Source organism: Ciconia boyciana, chromosome 2 (genome assembly GCF_034638445.1).
Source record: "Ciconia boyciana chromosome 2, ASM3463844v1, whole genome shotgun sequence".
Lineage (NCBI taxonomy): Eukaryota > Metazoa > Chordata > Aves > Ciconiiformes > Ciconiidae > Ciconia > Ciconia boyciana.
This window is the reverse complement of record NC_132935.1, coordinates 46,775,015-46,799,711: the sequence shown is the minus strand read 5'-3', so window position 1 is coordinate 46,799,711 and position 24,697 is coordinate 46,775,015. Positions and strand designations below refer to the sequence as shown.

The 24,697-nt window shown below is 46.0% G+C and overlaps 3 protein-coding genes across 8 annotated transcripts in view; 1 reads left to right on the top strand and 2 right to left on the bottom strand.

The window, feature by feature from the left end:
* The window catches only part of SPIDR (scaffold protein involved in DNA repair), a 208,427-nt gene extending 196,765 nt beyond the window's left edge, over positions 1-11,662 (top strand). For 2 of the 3 annotated variants that reach the window (XM_072852525.1, XM_072852524.1), the window contains 4 exons: positions 4,184-4,277; positions 6,335-6,449; positions 6,953-7,006; positions 9,609-10,229. In XM_072852525.1, coding sequence (XP_072708626.1) covers positions 4,184-4,277; positions 6,335-6,449; positions 6,953-7,006; positions 9,609-9,740 — 395 coding nt within the window. In that variant the 3' untranslated portion in view covers positions 9,741-10,229. Of the gene's footprint in view, positions 1-4,183; positions 4,278-6,334; positions 6,450-6,952; positions 7,007-9,608; positions 10,230-10,382 lie in introns of those variants that run through there. The other variant, XR_012040905.1, reaches the window with a different exon arrangement.
* Positions 11,648-13,597, bottom strand: CEBPD (CCAAT enhancer binding protein delta). The gene has a single exon (XM_072852529.1). The coding sequence runs from the start codon at positions 13,185-13,187 to the stop codon at positions 12,138-12,140; it is 1,050 nt and encodes a 349-aa protein (XP_072708630.1). The 5' UTR covers positions 13,188-13,597; the 3' UTR covers positions 11,648-12,137.
* A 7,319-nt stretch (positions 13,598-20,916) lies between these two features.
* Positions 20,917-24,697, bottom strand: part of PRKDC (protein kinase, DNA-activated, catalytic subunit) — an 85,651-nt gene continuing 81,870 nt past the window's right edge. For 2 of the 4 annotated variants that reach the window (XM_072852523.1, XM_072852521.1), the window contains exons 82-86: positions 23,959-24,030; positions 23,672-23,873; positions 23,044-23,232; positions 22,315-22,454; positions 20,917-21,293 (exon numbers count right to left, since the gene is read on the bottom strand). In XM_072852523.1, coding sequence (XP_072708624.1) covers positions 21,089-21,293; positions 22,315-22,454; positions 23,044-23,232; positions 23,672-23,873; positions 23,959-24,030 — 808 coding nt within the window. In that variant the 3' untranslated portion in view covers positions 20,917-21,088. Of the gene's footprint in view, positions 21,294-21,327; positions 22,236-22,314; positions 22,455-23,043; positions 23,233-23,671; positions 23,874-23,958; positions 24,031-24,697 lie in introns of those variants that run through there. The other 2 variants (XR_012040904.1, XM_072852522.1) reach the window with 2 other exon arrangements.

Genomic DNA, 24,697 nt, shown 5'->3' with positions numbered 1-24,697 from the left:
AACCTCCCAGTTGTAGAGTGCCTATAGGGAAAAGTCCTTAAAAGCCCAGTAACTCTTGACTTTTAAAGACAATTTCCTTTCTTAATTTAACTCTTAATGATTCCAGTAGCCCTTGTAGAAAATTCTTGAAACTGTTTTAGATTTACATCTTGAAGTATTCACTGGAGCATTTTAAATGAGCTTTAAAATAATAGCAAATAATGGTTACAAGTGAATCCTTCCAGCTATAACATGATACACGGAAAAGAGTCTGAAACCATGCAAAGCTGTAACTAAGTGTACCTTCTCTTAGGGTAGAGCCACAAGTTAGCAATGCCTCTGTTATTAGTAAATGAGCACCTTGCAGTGACAAACCTTGAACTCTAGCAATGCATAATGAAAACCAAGCACAACTAGAGACACTTCACTCAAAGCCTTGGTTGTTATGTACATCTCACATCAATACTGTGAGTTACTTGAAAGATATTTCTGTCACTGGGTGTGAAATACTTTTTGGTGCTTTTTTTTTAACCTCTCCAATAGTTACGCTAAGAATTATCACTTCTCCACTCTTAATTTGATAACTAGGTATGAGAAACGCCTGTCTTCTTTTGTCCCATTGACAGTAGACATAGTAGGATAAAGAAAACATTTCTCTGTCCTTCCTTTTTCCAGTAGAACAAAGAAATTCACCTTTGTGATCTGTTGTGTAAACAAGTACTTACTTTACACACATGGGAGGTGTCACGCTTTCCCTGTTCTGTATTACAGATGGAAGAATGACAAAAGGAGAAATTAATCCTACAACCGTGTCTTGCTTCATCTGAAATTTGTCCAGCGTAGCTGTTATCAGTATGTTCCCACACATTTGTACCAATGTAGAATATAAAGTGTCTTCTTTATACCTATGCTAATGCTATATATAGATGATAACTCTCACTTTTATGTGTAACTAAAATTATTTAATTTCAGCATTTAAGATATATATCCAGTATTTTGGAATTCGGTTAGTTATTGCCTACATCATTCTACTGAAGAAGTGAAACTAATAGCACTAACCCTACTTTGTTGGTGGGAGCATATGTATTTGATGGAGTAACCCAGGAAGGAAAACTTATCATCTCTAAAATTCACTTACTGTCTCTGTCTCTTAACTCAGAGAGTTGTCAGTCTGGCTTTCAATGAGAAGCAGTATTGCCTCGTTCATTCTTTTTCTTTGTGCCCTCCTTTCACTTCCTGTACTTTTGGTCACCTACGTATGCTGTACGTGGGCCTCCCCTCACCGAACGCTCAAAAAGGCTGCAAAGGCTTTACTCTACCCCTTCTTGAAGTAGTGCTCCTTCCTGCTCCTTTGCAGTCATGGCTGCTCCTCATGGCTCTCAAGGAATCAGCAGGCTCAACCTTCCCTAGAAAAACTTCTTTTTAACCAGTGAAAAATGCAGGTGGTCATTCAAGTCCCCATCCACAGATACAGCAATCGGTCACAGTCTCAGAGCTTCCAGGAGTGCCGGCATTGGGGAAGGGCACAGGCCATGCTGCCTGCTGGGTTTTAGGTAGATCGGTCATTTTTTGGAAGGTGTATAAATAGGATAAATAAGGTTGGAAGGAACCTCTGAAGTTCCTCCAGTCCTAACTCCTGCTCAAAGCTGGGCCCTGAGCAACCTCGTACAACTCTATAGCTGGCCCAGCTTTAAAAGGACAATGTTGCAATGCAAGCAGATCCACTAAGTTTGTCAGAAATCCTTGTTTCAGAGAGGTCCAGTCATATTAGCTCTGGAATGGAGTGTGTTGCTCTTCAACAGATGAGTGGAAACCTGTGGTTGCTTTCTACTGGAAAGTTTATTCTTCTTTTAAAGATGAGTCTGTGGTTCTCACCTGTGAGCTCAGGGTTAATAGATTTATTTTCTTATCACTATGCATTGCAAAGTAATTTCTAGCCTCTTTTTGCTGTATAGTAGCAGTCAGGATTACTTAAATGTTGGCAGTTCATACTGCACAGAACTGTTTTTCCTCTTAACCATGCTTATGAGCAAATTCTAGTTAGTCCATACCACATACGTTATGTGGGAATATTACTTGATTAATGATATTTGCCTAGTATATGACTCAGCACCAGTGATTGAATTTTGACGTTGGATATTTTCATACCAAACACCCTTACTCAGGGGTGGGGTTTTTTCAGTTTCCCTCTTAACAGTGCGAACAAAATGGGGTCAATCAGCTTACCTAGGTTTCTCTTTTTGATTGAACTTTTCCCCTTCCTGTCCGTTAATCAGTGTAACTGATTGGAAAAAAAAAATATACACATTCATTTTTTGAACGTTTCAACCAGAGCGTTACTTCTAATCCTCAGCCCTTCCTTGCATTCCTCACCAGAGACCTGTTTTTCCAGGTGTTGTCCTGTTATCAGTCTCTTCTTAGTTATGTCAGCCACAACCCATAAAAATAGACTAGAGGTAAAAATTGAATTTTGGCTACGTGCGTTTCCATTTAAAAGAAGGATCTCAGGAAAATATCCAAAAGGTTTGTGAACATCAAGGAAAATCTAGAGTCTTGACAAAGATGTGCAGCAGTTCAGCAGCTTAAACTTGAGAAATCACTTTGCATGCAGGATGCGCAAGACTGTCACTGGATTATTAGATCTGTTGCTGCCTTCAGTTGTGTTTGTTCTGACTTCAGTGATCTCTGGTGGTTTTCTCGAGGAAACTCTATGTTGTCATCAAAATAAACCTCTCCACTAGACGTAATCTCGTCAGTGTGATCCTGATTCATTTTCTTCACATGTACTTGTATTACTTGTGCACTGGCATCCTGTAGTTGCAATATGGCACACAACTGGGGGAAAGTTAAAAGGCTTAGAGAGAAACAGATCTGTCAGAAAAGGGGATTTTGTTTTGGATTGTTTTTAAAATTATTTTTAATGAAAAAGGAAACATATTCAGCAAACTAATTGGTAGCTTTTGTTTTCCGTAAACAAGGGAAACATGCCAACGCTGTGGCAGAAAGCATCCTACCTTGTAGTAGCAAGTGCTGATGGAAACTCCCAGTTTATCACAAAAACTGAAGAATCAAAATGATTCCTGTAACAGTCCAAGGGGTTAAATGCACAGAATTGCTTATTCTGTCAGTGAAATCCATGTTGTTTCGTTATATGCATAGAAAGTGGGTCATAAATGTTGTATTTGAGAAGCATCTTTCCTGATCTTCAGCATTGCTGTCCTTTGAATTCCCAAAGAAAACGACGGTTTTGTTGTTTATGTGTAGCTCCCTCCTTCCTCTCCACCCTTGTCCCAGGAGAACCAGGAAAGCAAGGGATTAACGCCCTGTCTTACGGACCAGACAGTGTAAATGCTTCCTAGTCTCCAAGGATTTCTTTTATTGAATGTGGTATAAAACTCTGAGATTCTTGCTCAATAGGAGCTGGAATTTTTAGTCTATACTTCTGTTGTACCAGTGAGGGTTTATTTTAGTGTAATTTAATTCTTACAGGTGATCCACTTCATATGCTTCAAAATACTTAGAAGCATTTTCTCCATAAATAATGCTCATAATTTCAGCATATTGTTACCATAAAACATAATACACTCTTTATTGGCTTCTCATAAAACTGAATATATTTTTTCTTGACAAAACTAGCAAGGCCCTTTGTATTAGTCCAAAGTATCTTTGGCATTCCCTTCTTAGGCACACACTTAAATCTGTGGGCCAGATCTAATCTCTGTTAAATCAGTATAAATGAATAACTCCATTGTTAATGGAATTCAACCTGCATCATTGTTTTCGAAAGGGATTTGGTCTTCTCATTGGTTTGTGTTTCCTAAATATCGATATCAAGCTATCTGACCATATGTTTTTTATAGCTATTTATTGCCAAGGAAACATCAGAGGACCAGAAAGAAAACAAACAAACAAAAACAAATCAGAAAAACAGTAAAACCCAAACGAAAAGAACTGAACCTGTTTGGAAAGTTACCAATTATCTACCTTCTGATATTTTTAGAATGTAACACACTTTGCTGTACTGTCATCCCTTGTTGGAGGGACAAGGAGAAAGGGAGTGAGATTGTTGGAAGAGCTGATGCTTGCTCTGACAAGTCTTATTCTTAAGCTGAGAGTCAGAAAGGGTCAAACCTACTGCGAAGCCAGGAGTGACTGTGTTTGCTAGCTTACCGTTAGTATTTTGTAAGAATTTCATCTTCTGCAGGTACTGTTGTTGGAGTTAATGAGAGCACTGCTTTCTCCTGGCCTACATGCAACAGATGTGGCAATGGAAAGTTGGAACTGTGTCCCCAGGACAGGTGAGAGTCAGCGTGCTCCGGAGCACTCCAGGTGTTTTGCAGATGTAGCCATAACAGCAATAGGTGATGCAATGATTCCTGCAGGCACAGGCTGCACTTTGTTCCTTCCTAGAACTAAGACGTAGTATTTTTATTGCTGATGAACTGATAAAACCTGCAAGGTTAGATTAATTTATTAAGAAAGATACAAGTAGATATGAAATGGTTTGAATTTGCAGTTATCACATTTTTTTCAAACTAATCTTAAAGTATTGCTTATAAAGGTTTCACAGCCCACTGCATTAGAATATTAGTTTTAAGTCCACATAAATCACAGGTCTGATTTTAAGCTCCTTTAAAAGTAGCTTCTTGTGTTTGTCTACCCTACCTTGTTACCCCGTGTACCACCAATTCACCTCATCTTTATAATGAACTGTGATCTTTGCTGTAATTTCTGTAAGCGTGAAAGAGTTGCGTTTCAGACCTATTGAATTTATAACCTTTCTAAAAAGCATGTTGAATAATTCTGGGAGTACAGCTGTCCCAAATGTGAAGACTGATCCTACAGGACCTGTTACCACCTGAAATGCTAAACCTGCGTCACACTGGCATGCTCTTGGAAAGCCTCCCCTTCAGCTGCTTAGCCAGCTTGCTCTTGCAGAGTCTGAGATACCTGATAGGATAAAAACATGAGAGGATAAGAGAGTAGTCAGAGTGTAAAAAGAAGGAAAGGGGGGTTCTTTCTACTGGGAAAGCTTACAAAAAGCATAAGGAGAAGTTGGGTGGGTTTGATCCCATTGAAATAGAGAGCATTTTCCTAAATATGAGAAGCTTTACTGCTTAGGCTTTGTTATGTATAGCCTCCGGGGGAAAAAGGCTGGAAATAAAAAAAGAGTTGTCCTGTATTATACTATCATGCAAAAAATAAGGATGTGTGTACATTCACATAGTAGTGTAGTTCAATAAAATAATATCTCTACTGTGAAGGACACTTTTGCTTCATTTGGACAACAGTGTAGCATCAATATCTGTTTAAGACATTATTCCAACAAGCACTTATAGCTGAGCTTAATTTTATGCATATGACTTAAGCGTGTGCTGAAAATGTTGAACATTTGCTGAACGAGGGCCTAAATCAATGTCACTTGGGCCAAATCTATACTACAAATTTTCTTTTGCCATAACTTTTAGAAGGTTATGAGATGAATATTTGCTTAAGTGGGGTGACTATAAATAGCAACCTCCCCCCATGTTGCCAAAACTTATAAAAGGACTGTCGTGGTTTAACCCCAGCCGGCAACTAAGCCCCACACAGCCGCTCGCTCACTTCCCCCTGGTGGGATGGGGGAGAGAGTTGTGAGGATAAAAGTGAGAAAACTCGTCATGGGTTGAAATAAGAACAGTTTGATAATTTAAATAAAATACAATACAATAACAACAACAACAACAATAATAATAATAATAATAGAATATACAAAGCAAGCAATGCACGATGCAATTGCTTACCACCCACTGACCGATGTCCAGCCTGCCCAAGCAGCAGCCCCCCAGACAGCTTTCCCCCAGTTTCTATACTAAGCATGACATCCTATGGTATGGAATATCCCTTTGGCCAGGTTGGGTCAGCTGTCCTGGCTGTGCCCCCTCCCAGCTTCTTGTGTATCTCCAGCCTTCTCAGTTGGCAGAGCATGAGAAGCTGAAAAGTCCTTGACTTAGTGTAAGCATTACTTAGCAACAACTAAAACATCAGTGTGTTATCAACATTATTCTCATATTAAATCCAAAACACAGCACTATACCAGCTACTAGGAAGAAAATTAACTCTGTCCCAGCAGAAGCCAGGACAGGAAGATCCTTTTGCTAGAAGAGTTAAGGTCCTCCAAAAGAGTTACTTAGTTCTACCAACAGAAGAACTCTATTTGTTGTTATCAACTGAATCTCTAGCAGGGCTTTCCTACTAAAAGTCTATCAGCAAAGTGTTTTAGAGAATAAGCTAGCTGGTTTTTTCTGTGTTTTGTTTTACGACTGATAGCTTTTCCATTTCTCTATGTCTTTCCATCATTGTTTGTGTGTTTCAGAGGATTGCTATATTGCAACCAGTGCTCTGAAGTTGTCATTTCACCGGTTTTAAAAATGCAGCTGGAAGTCTTCTTGAGTTGTCCATCCCGATCTCAAAGTACAGTAAAAGTAAAGGTATGGCATGAAATGAGCTTTGGTGTTTTAAGTATAGTGAAGATTGATATGTAGACACATAGGTACTCTAAGCCACACTTTTATAAACTGCTCTGTCAGATGAAAAATTAAAAGTTGTAAGAGTATCCCATAATTTAATCTGATACTAAACTTGTGTTTCATTGGACTAAGAACCCAGTTCCCAGATCTTACTCAAATAATACAGTCACTGAGTTCACCCTGAGGTTTGCAAACTGTTTTATGGTCCAGCTGAAGGGCTTTGTTGGGTTGGGCCTTGGGAAACCTCAGTCTCCACAGTCTAAAAGGAACATGTATTTTTAGACTCCCATTCTGAACATCTTCTGTGTCACCTTTCCTCTGCTTTCTTGGCCAGAGAAACAAAACCGTTCTATATTAAAATGATAAATCTTTGTTCAACGTGACTGTTTTAACATGCGAACAGAATGTCTTTGCATACATAAGATTTCTGTCGTGAACAAAACCTGTTAATTTTCTCATTCCAGCTGTTACAAAGGACAATCTCCTCTCTCCTGATGTCCTCCGCCAATGAGGATGGGGTGGGTATAATGCATGTTGATGAAAGAAAGTTAAACTACGTAACTTACTGTAGAGGCAGAGTACAGGAGACGTGAATTAGGTGGGAAGATACTTGAATCGTAGAAATGGAAGGGACTGGAGGTCATCGTCCGACCTACCACTCACACTGGGCTGTTGCCAATGTGTGGGCAGGTCAGCCATGACTTTGGCTGGCAGGGTCTTGAAAACCTCCAGGGATGGAGATTCTGCCTTCCCAGGCAGCTCACTTCAGAACTGCACTAGGAGCGGTAGGAGATTTCACTAGAAATAATGATTTTTTTTCTCGTGTCCAGCCTGGGATTTGAGTGGGCTGGACCCTTTTGGCAAGCCCACCTTCCACCTGCTGATGCCCTGCGATTGCGTGACTATCATCAGGCTGACACCATCCTTTTTAGAAGAGGGATGCCCCAGATGGGATGTGCAGACAGCTTTAGCTCAGCTCCGGATCTGCAGAGCTATCTGCAAATAGCACGATGTCCAGACATTCAGAGCTGCAACGAGCAGTGCTGGGCTTTACTCCATTTTCTGGCTGAGGATCCTAAGACAGCAAAGATACAGTCCAAGCATCCCACCTTTTCGGGATGGTCTTCTAAACTCTATAAACCACAACTACTTTCTCATAGCACAACCATGAAATTACTGGCAGGCAGGAATAGTAGAGAAATTTGCAAAACGTGCGCAAGATAATACTTTATAATTGTATGAATGAAACGTGTGTAAGCCACAGGGATCCATGGGGTAAAGTACAGTTTATGTAATGGTGAAGTAGTTATTCCTTTAATCTGAGATATCAGAAGAACCCTGACATTTGGCACAGTGACCCAGATTTATCGCAGGTGAGGGAGGCACCCAGGTAGGTGCCTGGCTGGCATTGGCTGCCGGACGGTCAGCAGCGAAGGAGCGGCACCTTCAGAGGGTGATTAAGCCCAATTAGGATCCCGAGATCCCCCCCTCTCCACTGCACGTAGAAGGGAGCGAAGGTCAGCTCGTTGTCTTGTTTAATCATCCCAGTTAAGTATCTTCAGTTAGGTGACACGTACTGGGGTCATTTTGCTTTCCCTATCTTATACAGTCTTCTAGCATTTTGCTATTACCTGCTCCATGGTTTTAATGGGATTTATGGTTAAGTTTTGAAGTGGAACATTTCTCTGAAATGGTAAATTATTTTTCTTGTGCTGGAGGGTGTATATTTCATTTAAGCAAAGAGATACAAGAAATTTCCAAAATATGTTTGCTTTTTTAATAGCAGTTAAGTCTTGCTAAGTTTTACAGGATGCATCTGGTTTGGTGACAGACTGACAAAACGTAGTTCTTTTTCGAGTTATTGCAATTCAAACAACTTCTTGTTTCAGTTTTTATAATGCTAGTATTTAGAAGTCTGGCAACTTGGAAACATTTTTTTTTCCCTAGCTGAAATGCAGGGATAATTTTTTCCTTTTTTTTTTTCATAAGCATTTCCATCTCTGAACCACTGCATTTTAAAAAGCAGCATGTCCCCACAAAGATTAATCCCAAGAAATACCACTTGAGGTGGCACTTTTTTGCCAGTGCTGCTGAAGTTTCTAAGGGTGTAGCTTTCTAATCACTTCTTTTGGCAGGGAGATTGGTTTTAGCCGTCACTGGCCCTGGCCACTTGTTCCTTGCCTTGCGGCAGCCCTTCTGTTACACCAGTATAGCTGTTTGTGCAGCTGCGTGGGGAATTGGACTGCAGAACCAGTCTGGGGCAAAAATAATCTCGGAAAAAAAAAGAAAAGGGTTGTTTATACCTTGAAGCAGGCACTAGACATGGGTATCACACACCTGTACAAATGCACAGCCCAGATGAAAGCGAGGGGCATGGTCAGACGCTGGTTGTAGGCAAGTCCCACTGAGGAAAGAAGTGGATGTAAACCTGCCATCTGAGATGCTCTCTCAAGCGAGGTATCGACTGTCGGTGTTACCAGTTCTTCTGTTAACACGCTGTCTCCTCTTAGAGAAATCATCCCAGCCTCGCATCCCTCTCCTCCACGCGGAATACACTCTCTACAGATTCACTCAGGCACAACTCGTGTGGGTAAACTGCCAGTCCGGTCATTAAACAGAAGGGACTGCGTAGGTGCTGGTGATCGTAAAGGATGCATGACATAACGCAAAGTTGAAGGGGGTGGGTAAAAAGAGTTACAAAATATTTTTTTCCTTTAGTGGATCTGTTACCTAAGGTAATTGATATATGGTATGTATATACACATTGCTAGCACATGTGAAATCCTGCGAGTGTCAGAAAGCTGGATAAAAGGAGCTCATGTAGGTAATGCTTCAGCAAAATTGAGTTCAAAGTCACAGTAGCTTTTTTTTTTTTAAAAACAGCTCGTTTTTAAAAGCCTGGTAGGGAAGCAGCACTTTGAGCAGGAGTGAGATCTAATTATTGAAAAATCTAATGTATTCATTCTTTCCATCAGTTCTAATGCACCTTTCTTTTTGAGTCCTTAAAAAAAATTGTCTGTTGGAAGAGGACCTTACACCCTGCATCTTCCCAGCCGAGCGCTGCTTAGAACAGAATGTCCAGGACTGTTTGTTTTAATCAACATGCTTTTATCACTGCAGAGTTATGAGGTGCAGAGCGTGCTGGGAAAGGAGGTGGGGTTACTGAACTGCTACGTCCACTCCGTAACCAGCCACCCCAACTGTGTTGCACTGGAGGAAATTGTTCTCCTGGAAACAGCAGCAAGACACTGAGCTGAACTCTAGTCAGCTACTGTAGTATCTGTGGACTTTGTAATGTGGTTATCTGTTAACTAGTGCCACAGATAATGTGTAATGCAAGTGTGTATTAAAATAGTTTATTAAAACTGTGATTTACAAAGCGCATTTTGCTAACGCTGAAAGAATATCTATATAAAAAAAATCTGTTTAACTTTCTGAACTCTTTTGGATCAGTTCAGAATTTAAGAATACAGTTCTTTGGCATGTTTGCTGTTTATGTACGTAAAACATCTTTTTCTGGAAGTTTCGAATGGTTGTGAATTTTTTTATAATACTTATTTATTATGTGTCGATGGAAAATATTTTACTGATATTTTTGAAATAAATAGCTTGCTATAGGCAGTGAACATTGGTCTAAGCTGAGTTTTATCAGCAGATTGCAGACGTACCGCCGGCTGCAAAACACCGAGTTGTGCGTGAATTCTGAGTTGTAACATTTGTTACCACCTTGCAATAAATGTTATAAAGATGGAGATTTGAACAAAGCTTATATTTTGAAGTGTCAAGCATGTATAAAGTTAATGTTTTACAGCTAATTGGTCTCTAAGTGTAGAAGTACCATGTTATCTGTAGCTTCCCACAAAGCGGGTGTTCATTATACAGTTTCTGTTACAGGTATGGAGCAGACTGCTTTGCAGGCCACGTAACTATCCTCACCCCAACTGTCTGGAGACATGGATTACAGATCAGATAAATAATATCAAAATCTTCCTATGTGTGCATTGTTTGAGATGCAAGAATTAATGTAAGGGTCAGTCAGAGATTAGATTTTTTTCCCCCTTCCCCTTTCACGGTATTTAAAAAACCCGTGCAGGCCAGAGGAGGAGGAATGAATGGTTTTGTGCAGGTCCCGTATGTGATTACCCAGCAGAAAAGGAACAGCAAACTTGTTGCTACACTCATTCCTGTGGCTGAGGCCGATAGTGGAAAGTCTTCCATACATCACGTTTACTAAAGGAATGACCCAGCTTTTGAATCCCCCTTTTTCCCCTCTCTTCCAAGTCTTTCAGTCTCTTACCTGCCTCCAGGTAAGGAAAAATGGGGTGTCATCCTAGCCCTGCGTAGAGGATACTACGGGTCGCCCCATCGAAACCAGCGAGATCTCTCTCGGAAAGCGCTGGCTGTTGGTGCTGGTCGTGTCGGGCCATTTTTCTGCCAGTGCCCTACAGATGCTGTCATCTTTGCGCGCGCGCTGTCACAACTGGCACAAGTCGCCTAACCTTTCCTCATGCATTCACTCCGGCAGAGACCAGCCTGGGTGCCCGCTCTCGCTTTCACTAGCAGCCATCAGTGGAAGCGGGCAGCTCCTGCGCTGCCGTAGCCCACGGCGGGCTGCAGGCCGTGTGGGCAACATCTCCTTGGGGCTACGGCCCGCTCGAACGCCGCAGCGCCTCGGCGGAGGTGCAGCTTTGCCTTGGCTGGAGCGGAAACCGCTTCGAGGGGGTTTTAACAGGAATTTTAACTAACGGTGTTCTTGCGTTCATGTCTACTTTTTTTTAATTATTATTATTATTTTTTTTTAATACTACTGTGTTCTGGAGGAGTTCTGGAAGAGCAGCCCCCTCCTGCCGTGCAGCTGCCCCCCCCCGCCCCAGTCAGCTCGGCGGCAGCGACTGACTCGGCATTCCGGCACAGCGATGCAGCTCCCGGGGGAAAGCCGGCTCGGCCACCGCCACCTGCCAGAGCCCCAGCTCTTCCCTGGCCCCGAGGCTGCTTTAGCAGAGGCAAGCAGCGCTCCTCGCCCCCCGCCGCGCCGCGCCTCCCGCCCCCGCAGCCGCCGCAGCCCGGCCGTGCCCCCGCGCTGCCAGCGGCGCCTGGGCAGCGCGGCCTCCCCCGCCGCCGGCCGCTGCTTTCGAGAGAGAGAGCAAACGAGAGCAGGGTCGATTTAAAATGCTTGGTTTTTATTCTTAGAAATGCTGTAAAAATTGATATAAAAGGTCGAGCATGCTCAGTCTTTTTTGTTCATCCTACCGTCTAAAATACATGGGGTTTTGAATCAGTTTAACAGATGTACCATAGCTGCATCGGTATGAGTAAAATGTAGAAAAGACGAAAACTACCATTACAAAAATAATTTAAGGGGAGAGAGAAAAAAGATATTTAGCTTTTTTCCTTTTTTTTCCCGCAAGTTTCGTGGTCAAAGACCCGGGCATCGCCCCACGTCGCTGCCGCATTCAGGAAGCGGCCGCGGGCGGCAGCTCCCACCGCGGCTTCGCGCCTCCTCCCCGCGCCCGGCCCGGCCCGGGGCGCCGCGGCCCGGCCCGGCCCAGGCTCGGCACGGCCAGGCAAGGCCCGGCCCGGCCCGGCCCGGCCCTGAGGTATTTATCCACGGTCTCCCGGAGTCCGTCTCTCCGTCCCGCTCCCCCCCGGTTACCGGCAGTCGGTGCCCGAGCCGGGCTGCAGGAAGGAGGCGCTGGGCAGCTGCTTGAAGAAGTGCCGGAGGCTGGTCAAGTCCCGGGTGAGCTGCTCGATCTTCTTGTGCAGCTTCTCGTTCTCGGCCGAGAGCTCCAGCAGCTTCTGCTGCATCTCCTGGTTGCGCCGCTTCGCCTTGTCGCGGCTCTTGCGCACGGCGATGTTGTTGCGCTCCCGGCGCTGCCGGTACTCGGGGCTAAACCTGTCCACGCACTTCTTGCCGCCCCGCTCCTTCCCGCCGGAGGCGGCCGACGGCGGGACGCCCTGCGCCGACCCGGCCCCCGCGGCCCCGGCGGCGGGGCCCGGGGAGCGGGTGCTGCAGCTGGAGGGGGAGCTGCTGCCCGGCGGCTCGGGGGAGGTGGGCGGCGTGGGCTGCCCGCTCAGGTTCATGATGGTCTGGGCGCAGGTGGCGATCTGCGAGGGCAGCAGCGAGGAGGAGAGGTCGCTGTCGCTCCAGTCCGGCTCCTGCTTCAGGGCGCCGCGGGAGGAGGAGGAGGAGGAAGAGGAGGAGGAGGAGGAAGAGGAGGAGGAGGAGGAGGAGGAGGCGGTGCGGGGCTCGGCGCCCAGCAGGGTGGTCATGGCAGCGCCGAGGTCCTTGGCGGGGTCGCGGCCGGCGCCGCCGCCCGGCGGCAGGTACTCGCCGTAGTCTCCGCCCCGCTCGGGCTTGTGGTTGCTGTTGAAGAGGTCGGCGAAGAGCTCGTCGTTGCACAGCTCCAGGTTGGGCACGGCCGACATGGAGTCAATGTAGGAGCTGAAGTCGATGGCGCTCTCGTCCTCGTACATGGCGGGGGCGGCGGCGCTCAGCTCCGCCAGGTTGGTGCCGCTGCCCCCCAGGCCGCCCCCCGCCTCCTCGCCGCTCATCCCGCAGCCGCCGCGGCCCCCCGGCTTGCAGGCGGGACCCGGCCCGCCGCCGCTGCCCACCTTGGCGTCGTAGAAGTTGGCGGGCTCCAGGCACCAGCTCTTATAACATGCCGGGGAGTCCAGGCTGTAGAGAGCGGCGGCGCTCATGGGCGAGCGGGACGCGGCGCCGCACGGCCGCGGCGCGGGGGCTACGGGCCGCGGGCACCAACCGCGGCTCCGCGACGATCGCAGCTCCAGCCTCCGCCACGGGCAGGTGGGGAGCGGGGCTCCTACCGCGGCTGCCGCTGCTGCTGGTGCTGGTGCCGGTACCGGTGCCGGTGCTCCTGCTGCCGTCCCGCTGTCGTCTCGCCTCCCCGAGGGGGCCGATGCGGTTCGGGTCACGCCGTGCTCGGCGATAGGAGGCGGGGATGGGACAAGGCGTCTCTGGACCTGGGAGCGAAACGCCCGCTCGGTCCCTTCTTATACGGCGCCGGCCCCGCCTCCTGCCCCAATGACGGGGAACGAGTGTTCCCGGCACCCCCGGGGACCCGGGGGCGGGAGCGGGTGGGGTGCGCGGCCGCGGAGGCAGGGCTCCCGCCGCGGAGAGCTGCCACCTCCCGGTGGAGGGTGGCCGCGGTCGGGGGCCGCCCCCCCCGGGGGGACGGGACGGTGCGGGGAGGGGGCAGGCGCCCAGGGCGCCTGCCCCCTCCCCGCACCGTCCCGTCCCCTGGGAGGGCTGCCCCGACGCCGGTACCGGCCCTCCCCAGCGGCGTCCTGGATGAAGCGATACGGGAAAGATGCTGCCTGCCCCACGCGTGTCTCTCTGCATCATCCTAGCGCCCTCCCGAGGCTCCGCTCCTTCCGCTGGAGCACGGACAGCTTCACCCGAGAGGGCTGTAACCCCCCCCACGCCAGTGACAGGACGTCTTGCAGGACGTGCGGGTGGGAAAAGCGTCTCAGAGGCATCTTTAGCTGCTTCACGCTGGCTGCGTGAAGTTAAGCCTCTCTTAAAAACTTACGGTAAGTAGTTAAGCATCCCCCCCATCCAATAAACTACTACTAGTAGCGCAGAAATGACAATATTTTCATTGCAAATCTGTGAAACGCTACCTTTTCCAGTTACATAAACCAGTTTTAAAACCCCTGGCTTCATCCCCAGGTGCTCCATTGACCGAATTACAAAAGAAACACAGAAAATCCACCCAAAACCCTTTAGAAAAGTCTATTTTAAGATTTCTTTTCTTTTTTTTTTTTTTTTTTTCCAGAAGACCCGGCTAGATTTATGACGCTTCGGTAGGACTAGCCCAGCCGCTGACTTTTCAGCCCGGCACTCGGATGACGCTGCTGGTGTGAAGCTGTGCCCTGCGGAGTGCTGTCCCGCTCGGAGGTGGCTTTCTGGGGACCGTGGGTACGTGCCGGTCATGCCAGCCCTTGGGCGGCCAGGCCTGCTGCCTCGCTCCGGGCAGGGCTCCATCTGCCGCTACCGCAGCTGTTGCAGTAACGCAGCTGTTTATCAAAGGGTGTGTATTTTCACATAAATAGTTGGGACAGGCCTGGTACACGCTTGCCTTTTGGCTGTACACTCCTTGTGGGAAGGCTTGTGGGACCAGGAGAAGCGTGCTCTGCCTGGCAGGTAAGGTTTCGCATAGAGGGGCTTTGCTTTTACCTCTAGTGCTGCCATTAACCCCACAGAGATGTTGTGTTTAAATAAACTTGATTTGCTTTGCTCGTCAGGGGTTTGATCATGCAACCTCTATCTACATAAGCGTTAAGCACTGAACTTGACAGTCACACAAGAAGTGGGTGCTGGTTTGGGTTTTTCTGGGTGCAAAAAATTTTCCTTTTCCACATTGTCAAAAAATAATATGCCCAAAGCCAGTTCTGCATGTTGTTACTTTCTGCCCTCCAGCACTGGGGTACGTTCACGTCGCGTGGCTCTGCACCACCTGCCCTTGGCCTGGCTGTCTGGCAGGGAGCTGCGACCGTCACGTGGTGCTCCTGGACCTTTTTTCTCTGCGTGAAGCGTAGAGAGGTGGGTGCATGAAGCATGGGAAGGGAATTGAGAAATGCAAGGCAGTGACACCTGCTCTCTCTCTCCCCCCCCCCTGCTCTGTGACAGGGTCTGTTGATTGCTGGAAGGCGATACATCTCACCTGTCGTAGCCATAGAATTATAATTTGTCTTGGAAAGCATCTCATTTAACTGCTTGTACGTAGAACTGTGTTATGCTTTCAGCTCACTGAAATCCTTAGCCCCAAAGGGCAGCTGGGCATCAGACAGTGTTGGTGTGCAACTGCGCCAGCCGAACAGTCTCATTTAAAGCCCATCACATGTTACCCCAAAAAAGAGACGCGATGCACAGCCAGGTCCCCCGGCTGCCACTGGGCACCCTGCTGCACGGCAATGAAATTCTCAAAATCCCTCGGTAAACAGCGACCTGCTGGGCATGGAAGTCCTGTGTAAGCCCCAATATCCACCACCCATGTCACACCTAAGCCCCACTGTGGAGGGTGCAGCTTTGCTCACGGTGTCATCAGGACCTGGCGGCATGTTCACAGCCCATGGTCAGACCTGTCACCACCTGTCCCCCAAAGCCAAGTGGCGAGAGCCGTCCCCTGGAAGACGTTGGTTGTATTTGTTGCTGAGCCTGAGATGTGTGATTTCAGGCACACGTTCCGGGGGGTTTCCCCACGTGCCATGCAGGGTGTGAAGCCCTGGGGTGGTACTACACCTGCAGCGAAGCACCCAGGAGCAGCTGAGTAAGTGATACTTGTTGCTTACCAAAGTGCTGGGCTGAAGGCAGGACTATATCCATGCCATACTGTTTCCTGGAGTGGATTTGTCTGGCATCTTGACAGCTGAATCTGTTCCCGTTTGCATAAATAATTTAATGGAGAGTGAAGCAGAGACAAGCCCTTGATTCCCTCACCCATCCTGCTGAGTACCTGACCCACCAAATCATGGCTTCTCTCTGGGCTCCAATAAGTTTTAAACAGCAGTAAGAAACATTTGAGCACCTGAATTTCAGAATATTTTCTCTAAAGCCTCTTTGAGGTTCCTGCTCCAAGAAAAGAGGAGCATTTACACCTGGAGAGAAAGGACAAGACACCTTTCTCTGAGAAACCTTTGCAGAGAAAAGACAAAACTGTAACTTACTCTGGAGTGCTGGCTGTGAATCCCAGAGAAGCACCAGGACCCTGAGCCCTCCAGGGAGAGGAATTAAATCACACTGTATTTCTTACTAGTTTTTCCTGATAAATGGAGGCCAGGCCACCCAGGGAAGGCAAGGAAATGGGGCAATGCTTCAGCCTGGCTTTAATCCTCCCCGTCCTCCTCCTGGCATGCTCACCTCTGGCAACCCAGCCAGATGTGCAGGACTTTTTGGGGCAGCAGGGCTGGGAGCCCGGCAAGGCTGGGCTGGTCCTGCGGAGCCCACGGAGCCCTTCTCTGCCCGTGGGGTGCTATGGGGCTGAGGCAGTGCCAGCAGGATGCTGGCTCCCGGAGGATTCATGGGCTGGGGTAAGGCAGCTGCGGAGCAGGACTGCGGGAGGGACACCTTGTCCAGGGGAAGGACCTCAGGGTGCACCAGCAGGTTTCACAGGGAAAGGCTGGCTGGCTGGTGCCTAATAGCCAGCTGAAAAGGGGGAAAAAGATGGAGGGGTGGTTTGCCTGGTTTTCTCCTCCCCCCAACAGGAAGCAGGAGTGCAGCGACGGTTTCATTCCCCAGCTAGAAGCCAGGAATGGCACTTGGGGGCTGACTGGGGAACGGGACATGCAGATGAGGAGGTGCAAGTTGTTTGGGGAAGAGTCAAAAAACCTGCCAAGACACTCCTAGGGAGGGACCGTACCGCCTTGAGGTTGGCGTTGGCTCTCATAAGCCAGCGCAGTGACTCCCGGACAGACCCTCCCTACCCCTCATCCCACCTCTGCCGGGGCTCGTGCCTCCTCCCCTGTCTTGAATTGCTGTAACAGTATTTTGCTCGTCACTTGTACTCCCTTGGGTCAGTTCATTGCACTGATCCAGCTTGTGGCCACCCTACTGCCAGCAGCTGAAGAACTTGCCGGTAAATGAAGGGATTTTTCTTTTTAGCTCTTTTAAACTCTGCGCTCTGACTTGCTGCAGGCGTTTGAGCCTGGCAGTGCCCACCCGGGCCGGGTTTGTTCAGCTGCACCTGTGGCTGCTGAACGGCTGAATTAAATCTTCCACGTACCCGGGCTCCCGAAAGGCCAAGTGCTGCAGCAGCGAAATGCCTCAGACCCTCTGCTCCTCGTTTTCTCACGCTCTTTGGTGGATGCTCTGAACCTTTTCCCGACACAGCTTTTGCATGACTTTCCAGCAGGGACAAGATTTGTGAGATCAAATTCACAGCTACGTCTTCTGCCTCACCAAATGAAATCTTGCACAGTATAATTTACTGGGAGTTTAATGGACAGGTAGAGTGAGCGCTACCCTCTCCTGTCCCACCAAAAAGGAAAAAAAACCTCCAAGCAAACAAGCAAGCAAACACAAACCCCCTGTAAATAATGTGGAAACTGTAACCAAATCTTTTCCAGTCCCTTACGGCCACTCCTTCACAAAAGTTTTTGCAACAAAAAACCCCCTAAACACCCTATTCTGGACACTGTTGGTTTAATGTAAGATGCAGCTCTTGGGTAGCTTTGCCACGGGAGTAGTGACACCATCCAGTGCGGTGGGTGGCTGCCAGGGTGCGACTGTTCTGCGTAGGTGCCATTTCTTACAAGCAACATAGCTTAAAAATGAAATTTTTAAACCCCAGGCCATTTCCAAAGGAGGCATACAGTGTTAATGAAGTAACTCGGCAGACCCTCATCCTCAGTACTTGTAAGGGGAAAAAAAGGGGTTTTAAAGCAGCGGTAATCAAATCTTATTTTAACACCCTGATTTTGATAAACATGTTTTGGGGAGAAGTGACTCTAAACGTAGATGCTTACTTACCTGACTTCAGGAAGCGGCTGGCCAAGAGCCCTTCAGCGTGAGGCCAGAAGAGCTGTAGGAAACTCCTTATTCCATGGCTGAAGACGAGCGTAATTCATTGCTCTTGTGGCGAGCTCGTAGGCTCCTTCCCGTGCCCAAACGTGTGCTGGTGCTGTACCACATCTCGGCCACAGACACCTCAAGCTAGCTTTTAAATTGGGGGGTGGTGGTGGGGACTAAGGAAAAATCCTGAGCACGACAAGCAGCATGCAGGAACCTCTTTATCAGCTGGGAAAGGAGACGACTGCAGGCTGCAGCTGCAGAGCTTTCCTCTGTGTTTAGCGGTATTATTAATTAGAGGGAAATTTTAAGATTGACTGGGATGGTAAGGACTAGCTTAAACATTAATATTATTCTGTACACTAAGAAAAACCTACTGAGAATATATGCTAATGGTTTACATAGCTTTTTAGATGCAACTAATGAATTTCCAGATATAGTGCACATCTGGTTATCTAATCTGAGAAGGAAATATTCTGCCGTACTTGTGGATAGCTACTAAGCTTTGTTTTGCATCATGAGACCTGAGCATCATCTTATTCTTTTCTGGAAGCCGAACAAACCCACCACATAAAGCACCGAGCCCAGCGACCTGAGGTTTTCGTTGCGTCAGTACTTTCCTTGCTGCTTCAAGGGCTGGTTTCAGCCTTTCCATTTAACTGCTGTATTTTATTGAGAGCAGCACTCTTCAGTCAGGATTGGGGACAGCAGCCGTGATTTACATCTGTTGGAGCTTGTTTTCAGGCTCATTCAGCTGCCCAGGCTGCTCCGTCAGGGCAATTCCACTTGCTTCGCATAGGATGTGTTTCTGCTCATGAAAACCCAGCAGCTTTGTGCTTTGCTCCTTAGCTGACACTTGAGCTTGACAAATACATCACTAGCAGGACCGATGTAGCTGAGGCTTCCAATTATAGCACTTATTTTAGGGCCCAAACTGAGCTTTTAACTATTTTAAGTGTCATGGACACGTTCTAAGCTCTTTTGCACTGTCGGGGCTACTTTCAGCTGTCTCAAAGGCTTTCACCCCTGGCCTGAGGGCCTTTCGCTACGGACTGAACGGAGAAGAAGGCACAGGGCAGGGCTCGCCACAGTCCCCCTCCCCTGGAAGGGCCAGGCTGTGCTCCTGCTCCGGCCCCTTCTGAAAGGCCAAGGAAGCCTTGGCTGGCGCTGGAGGGAGGCCTGCTGTGCACAAACATCTACTGTTGCTGAAGGTATCAAAAGTCCTCCAAGAAGAGCCTCGTTAAACTATAAACCTAAACTTTGTCCTCCGCAGTACAGGTCAAAGTACCTAGTCAGTATCTGAGGTATGTGCCAAAAGTGCAATTAAACACCTCGTACAACCAGCCACTTGATTTCCAAATGTCCCCTCGCCTTTTCACGCAGCTTTTTATTGTGCTTTAACTTTCTTATATTTGTAGAGAGTGACAACATGAAAGCTGAGTGCCTCACCTAACCAAGCTTCAGTCACAATGCCGCCGTCTTTATTGATACCAGAGATTAAAACAACAAAATGCACCAAGACTTCTTACAGAAGGTGTATATAAAAACAGACTGTATCACACACTCTTATGAAAAAAAACGCTGTCCATTAATTATCATCTCTATAAATGGGTAAATGTGGATGTTTTCTGTGATTAGAGTGCCCTAAATTAACTTTTGAAATGAGGTATACATCTGAAAGTTTATTTTTATTTTTAAATAGATGTTCCCTCTACAAAAATAGAGCCGAACAATATTTTTAATTAATAAAATATGATAGAAAGATTCTGAATTTCTTGATTTGTAACACTACTGACATAAAGAATTGAGCATATTTAGTAAGGAAGAAGGTAACAAATAATAATTGTTGCTGGAAAGTATTTAAAACAAAAAAGCTCCCTCCCTATTCATTAGGCCTCAGCGAGCAATCTTCCTCACCCTGAGTTTTTTGTGGAGTTGTATCCAGGAGGCAGATTCCTCTGCTCTCCAGCTGAAAGATTCATTTGGGACTGGTGCGGTGGCAGCCGTGGCCCTCAGGGAGACTGGGACTGCCCTCTCGCCACGGAGGCAGGGGGGAAAGCCTGTAGGCAGTGAAAGGGCAAAGACTTATTTTTATTACACCTTTTATGATAATTATTAAAAGCCTCAATGGAAACTATCTCCTACAATGAGTTGTGGGTAATAGAAACCATAATACTTTAGAGAACTCTCTCTCCCCCTTGCCGACTGTGCTGCGCTGCACTTGCCAGCAAGGTTACCTGAAAACTGGCTGCCAGAGAGGAAGAGCCACATCTGGCACAACGTTGGCATAAGCAAATACCAAAGTGCAGCAGCCATTCCTGTGCTGCGCTGCAGTTACGGCAAGAAGCTTACCGTGCTCTGCTGTGTCGGCAGTGGCTACTTTTGGCTTTGGCCAAACAAGTTAACGAAACGTGAGGAGTATAGACTTCTAAAGGACAGAGATAACTGAGTATAACCTCTAATTGTTAAAAAACAATCCGCTGGAACAAACTGGTGCAGTCTCATCATTACTTTCTCATTACCCAGTAATGAAATAGCCATCCAGATACTGTAGGTGTTATCTAGAGCTAAAAGCTATCTTCTGTTTAATTTTACTGTGTGCTTCGCTGTTTCTATTGATATGAAAATCTTCTAGGTTTAATTACAAATAACATATGTCTGCAGAACGGTTTCAGTTGATTGTCATCAAGGTCTCTGTAAAAGATAAAAGCACAGACTTGCACTACAAGGATGCCTAGAATTTCACAGGGTATGGATTTGTGCTTTCCTCTGAGTGATCTCAGTGCCTTTCAAATTAGTCTTTAAGCTCTATAGCCTCTCCAGCTCTTTCTACATGGATTTTAACCCAAAGACAATAAAGCTGCTTTGTTGCAGAAAAATAATAATTAAAAAAAACCCCACTGTTTGAATACAGCTTTAATAAAAAAAAATATTTTCTGTATTAGTCAAGTTAACAGATGATGATAAAAGTGATTAAGACTTTTTTCCTTTTTGGCCTGAAAATTCTGATCTGGTTGCAGCTGTGTGTTAGGGGACGCTCCTGCTGGCAGACTGGGCTTTAGAGAGCAGTCCCTCACATCCAGGGTTCCCATCCTTCCCAGACTCTGCCAAGAACATTGGGGTCTGTCGCTTGATCGATCAGGCATCTCACTTGGGTCTCTTCTGAAAGTCCATCCTCTGGCTCTTTGGCTCTGATATTATGATGAGCATTACCACGAGCCACAGCTACAAAATCATTATAACAATGTAACTTCTCATGGCCCAGGCGTAGTTCATCACTAAAATTAAGAACACAAAAATAAGCTCTTACTAACAGAAACAAGCAGAAAATCTGAGATGGATTTTAAAATATGAAACAGTACTTGAACACCATTCACGCAGCTTTATTTTTCAAGATGTGGAGACTGTTCAATAGCTGTAGAAGGCTTGGCCAGCGAAGACTGGTGATTTCAGGTGTCCTTTACTAGTGAATATTTACCATGAGTATTTCAGTCTTGTCAAAGGTCTCTAACTGAAAGAAGGATGCAGCAGTTCACATCCAAGCTGTTATCTCCTTACCTGCCCTGCTGATTTGTGTCTGCAAGAAGTATTTTGTTGCCTTTTCCAGTTCAGCCTTGACCACAAAAGGGACTCCACCCAAGTCCTGCACTTTTCAGTATTTGTATGGTTTTAAAAGAGGCTTGCTTTCTTTACCTTTTTTTTTTTTGATTAATCCAAAATGTATTTTAAAAAGAGGATGGAAGGGATTAATTGTACTTTAACTGAACTTTAAAGACATTCTGGCTTGAGCCAGACTTGACTAGACTGACATAAATAACCCAAGAATGCCATCAGATTTGAATTTGATGTTTTTGGGAAGCAGCTTACCTCCATGCCTCCCATACAGCTGGTTCAGGCTCCATTTCAAGCAACTGTCCAGCAGAAGCGTATCAATTTAAATACTACCCTAGCCTAAAAGCTGTGGAGACGAACATAAAGAACAGCAGTCTGAGGAGTGAGAAGTCAAGCAGGCTTACAGGGTGGGGATGCGTGTGTTGTCAGGAACAGTAAAACTGCTCAGGAGGCCTGAGCTGGAGCAAGAACACTCACGGGGAGATATCTGGCGTTTTGGCTGGCAGGGTGGTTCAGAGAGCTTGTATGTGGACCAAAAGAATTCTGACAGGAGGTTTGCTGAAATTTTGCCCTGTCTGCCTCTTCTCTTTTCCTAGCTGCCATTCTATCTGAAGGGAACAAAATCTGACACAGGAGACTGCCAAAGCTCTTAGTGGAGTAGTTTAAAGCAAAAGGAGAGCATCTTACCAAGTGATTGTTGCTGGATTGGCACCTGTAAGCTTTCTTCTGACGTAGCTGACTTTTTGCAAAGGGTACCAGTTTACTTCAGATGTGTTTATTTCCTTAATCCATGTGCCTCCTTTTTTCAGCTGTCTTTGTTCACAGTTCTAAAGAGAAAATAAATTTGCCCTATTTATCATAAATCATATACTTAAAAAGACCTTTAAGCCACCACATCATAGCAAGTCAAGCCAGTAACTCTTAACTGCAGATGCAATGGAGGACAAAGTAGCAAGATGATATCTAGTCTGCCTATGACTTAAAACTTAATTTACAACTGGAGTTACTGAAGTGCAGCTAGTTTCAGATTTTTTCTCTGTAATTATTAGTTTGATACATACAGTGTTGTTATGTAAGTTCAAGAGGCTCAGTGCAAAAAGTTGAAAATATTTATGCTGCTGGCATAAGTGACATAATGTGATCAAGAGATGCCCACATTGTTAGGATTATCATGCAGATAAAGAACAGTACACTGATAACACAGACATGTGCTACTATTCTTTTTTCATCAATATAAAAATCTGTAATTCTAAATCCTTTAAGTTCAGTTTCTCTGAGAACTCAATAAAACAAAGAAAGATAAAAGGAGCACTGAGAGTGAGCATCAAGAAATACTTCCTTTTTGCTCAGTTTTATCCTTATTACAGTTTAAGAATTTTCACATGAAGAAAAAGAAAAGAGGAAAAAAAATCCCACCTTCCAGTCCAAAGACGGCTCTTTTACAAATACATCCATCGTGCTGATGAGGAGATCTGGATCCCGACGATAAGCCCTAAGGGCATGTACCATCACACTGTAAATGAGACCCCATTCTTTCACGGGCATCATCAGATTAACAAACTGGCGAGTCAGACGAAAAGGCATCAACTCTGGCACACGCAAAAACTAGCCAAGGGGAAGGACAGTCAAAAGAAAACAAGAATTAAGAAACCTTGGAACAGAAGGATTAGAAATAAATATTTTTTTCTTTTTAAGCTTTGAAACCCTCTTTGTCACTTAACTGAAAATAATGTGCAACTTCGTAGAACAGGACCAAGTTGTGACACCAAACCTCTAGTCATGAATATTTAGTGATAGTGGTTGAAAGCATGGCTGAACTATACAAAACACCACTGTACAGACTCTATGAAACTCTACAGCTCCCTACTTGTCTGAGAATATCTGGAAACAGAGATTTTATTCTATTAACTAGAAGTAACTTCTAAAGATTATTTTGCATCAGAACAATGGCAAATGAGGAGCATTGAATTTAGTACTGAGAATACATGTGTAATTGCACATATCAAATGCAAAAGCCGTAACAAATTAATTAGAAAACAAATACCTGCGTAGCTGAGCCAAACGCATATCCAAAGTCTATTCCCACCATGCCACCTGTCTCCTTGTTAATCATGAAGTTGGACAGATGTCTGTCTCCAATACCAAGTATCCAGTGGCTGATGCACATCAGTGCATGAGAGCTGGCAAAATGGGACCGCAGAGACAGGAAGGCTTCAGGAGATGTACTCATTTTCACAAAGGCTCGCCTTAACAAAACAGAAGTCACTTGCTGCATACAGATAAAACACCAACATTCATTTCACAATGTGCAGTCATTAACAGCGCACTTACCGCAGCAGGTCTCCTGGAACACTGCTTTCCCTGCTTCTGAAAGACATAACTGTTTCTGTACGGCTAGCGTTTCTGTGAATTAATGAAAGAATAATGTTAGCTATTGAAATAACAGCCCACTGGACATTAAAAGTTAAGATGTGTACATGACCGCATTAGGACATTTTGCTTACCCCAGTAAACACTCCAGCAAGCCACACAGAGGTTTTGCCCAAGAAGTTTTATCTGACATGAAAATACACCCCTTTCTCTTTTTTCCCAAGCAGTTATTTCCAGGACTAACATTTCTTAATACAAAACAGTATGTAGTTTTGTCTAGTTTCCCCCCAAATTAAGTAGATGGGTTAAGTTTTAATACAGCAATACAATTGTGCAGTCATTGGCTGGATAGTCTCTTCCAAGCAGAGAAACTAGGATGCAAACGAAATCTCTCAGCAGCATGCAGAGGCTATATTGACACTAGAAAGCAGGGCAGCACAAGGGGAGGCAACAGAACTAAATAGCTGGTGCTGAGGACATCCATTCCGTACGCTTTCGGGGAGGGAGGGTACTGCTCTGGACTAGCCCATGTCTGGTCCTGCGAACTAAATGCTCGTGAGCAGCTGGAATGCGCTGGGTGCTCTTCTTCCAGTATAGTTTTGTCTGAAAGGAGCTGAATTGTGCACTCGGGCACAGCTCTGCGATGCAAGCCAACGTGAGGTGAGTGGGGGTGATTGGAAATTTACTTCAAAAGCACATT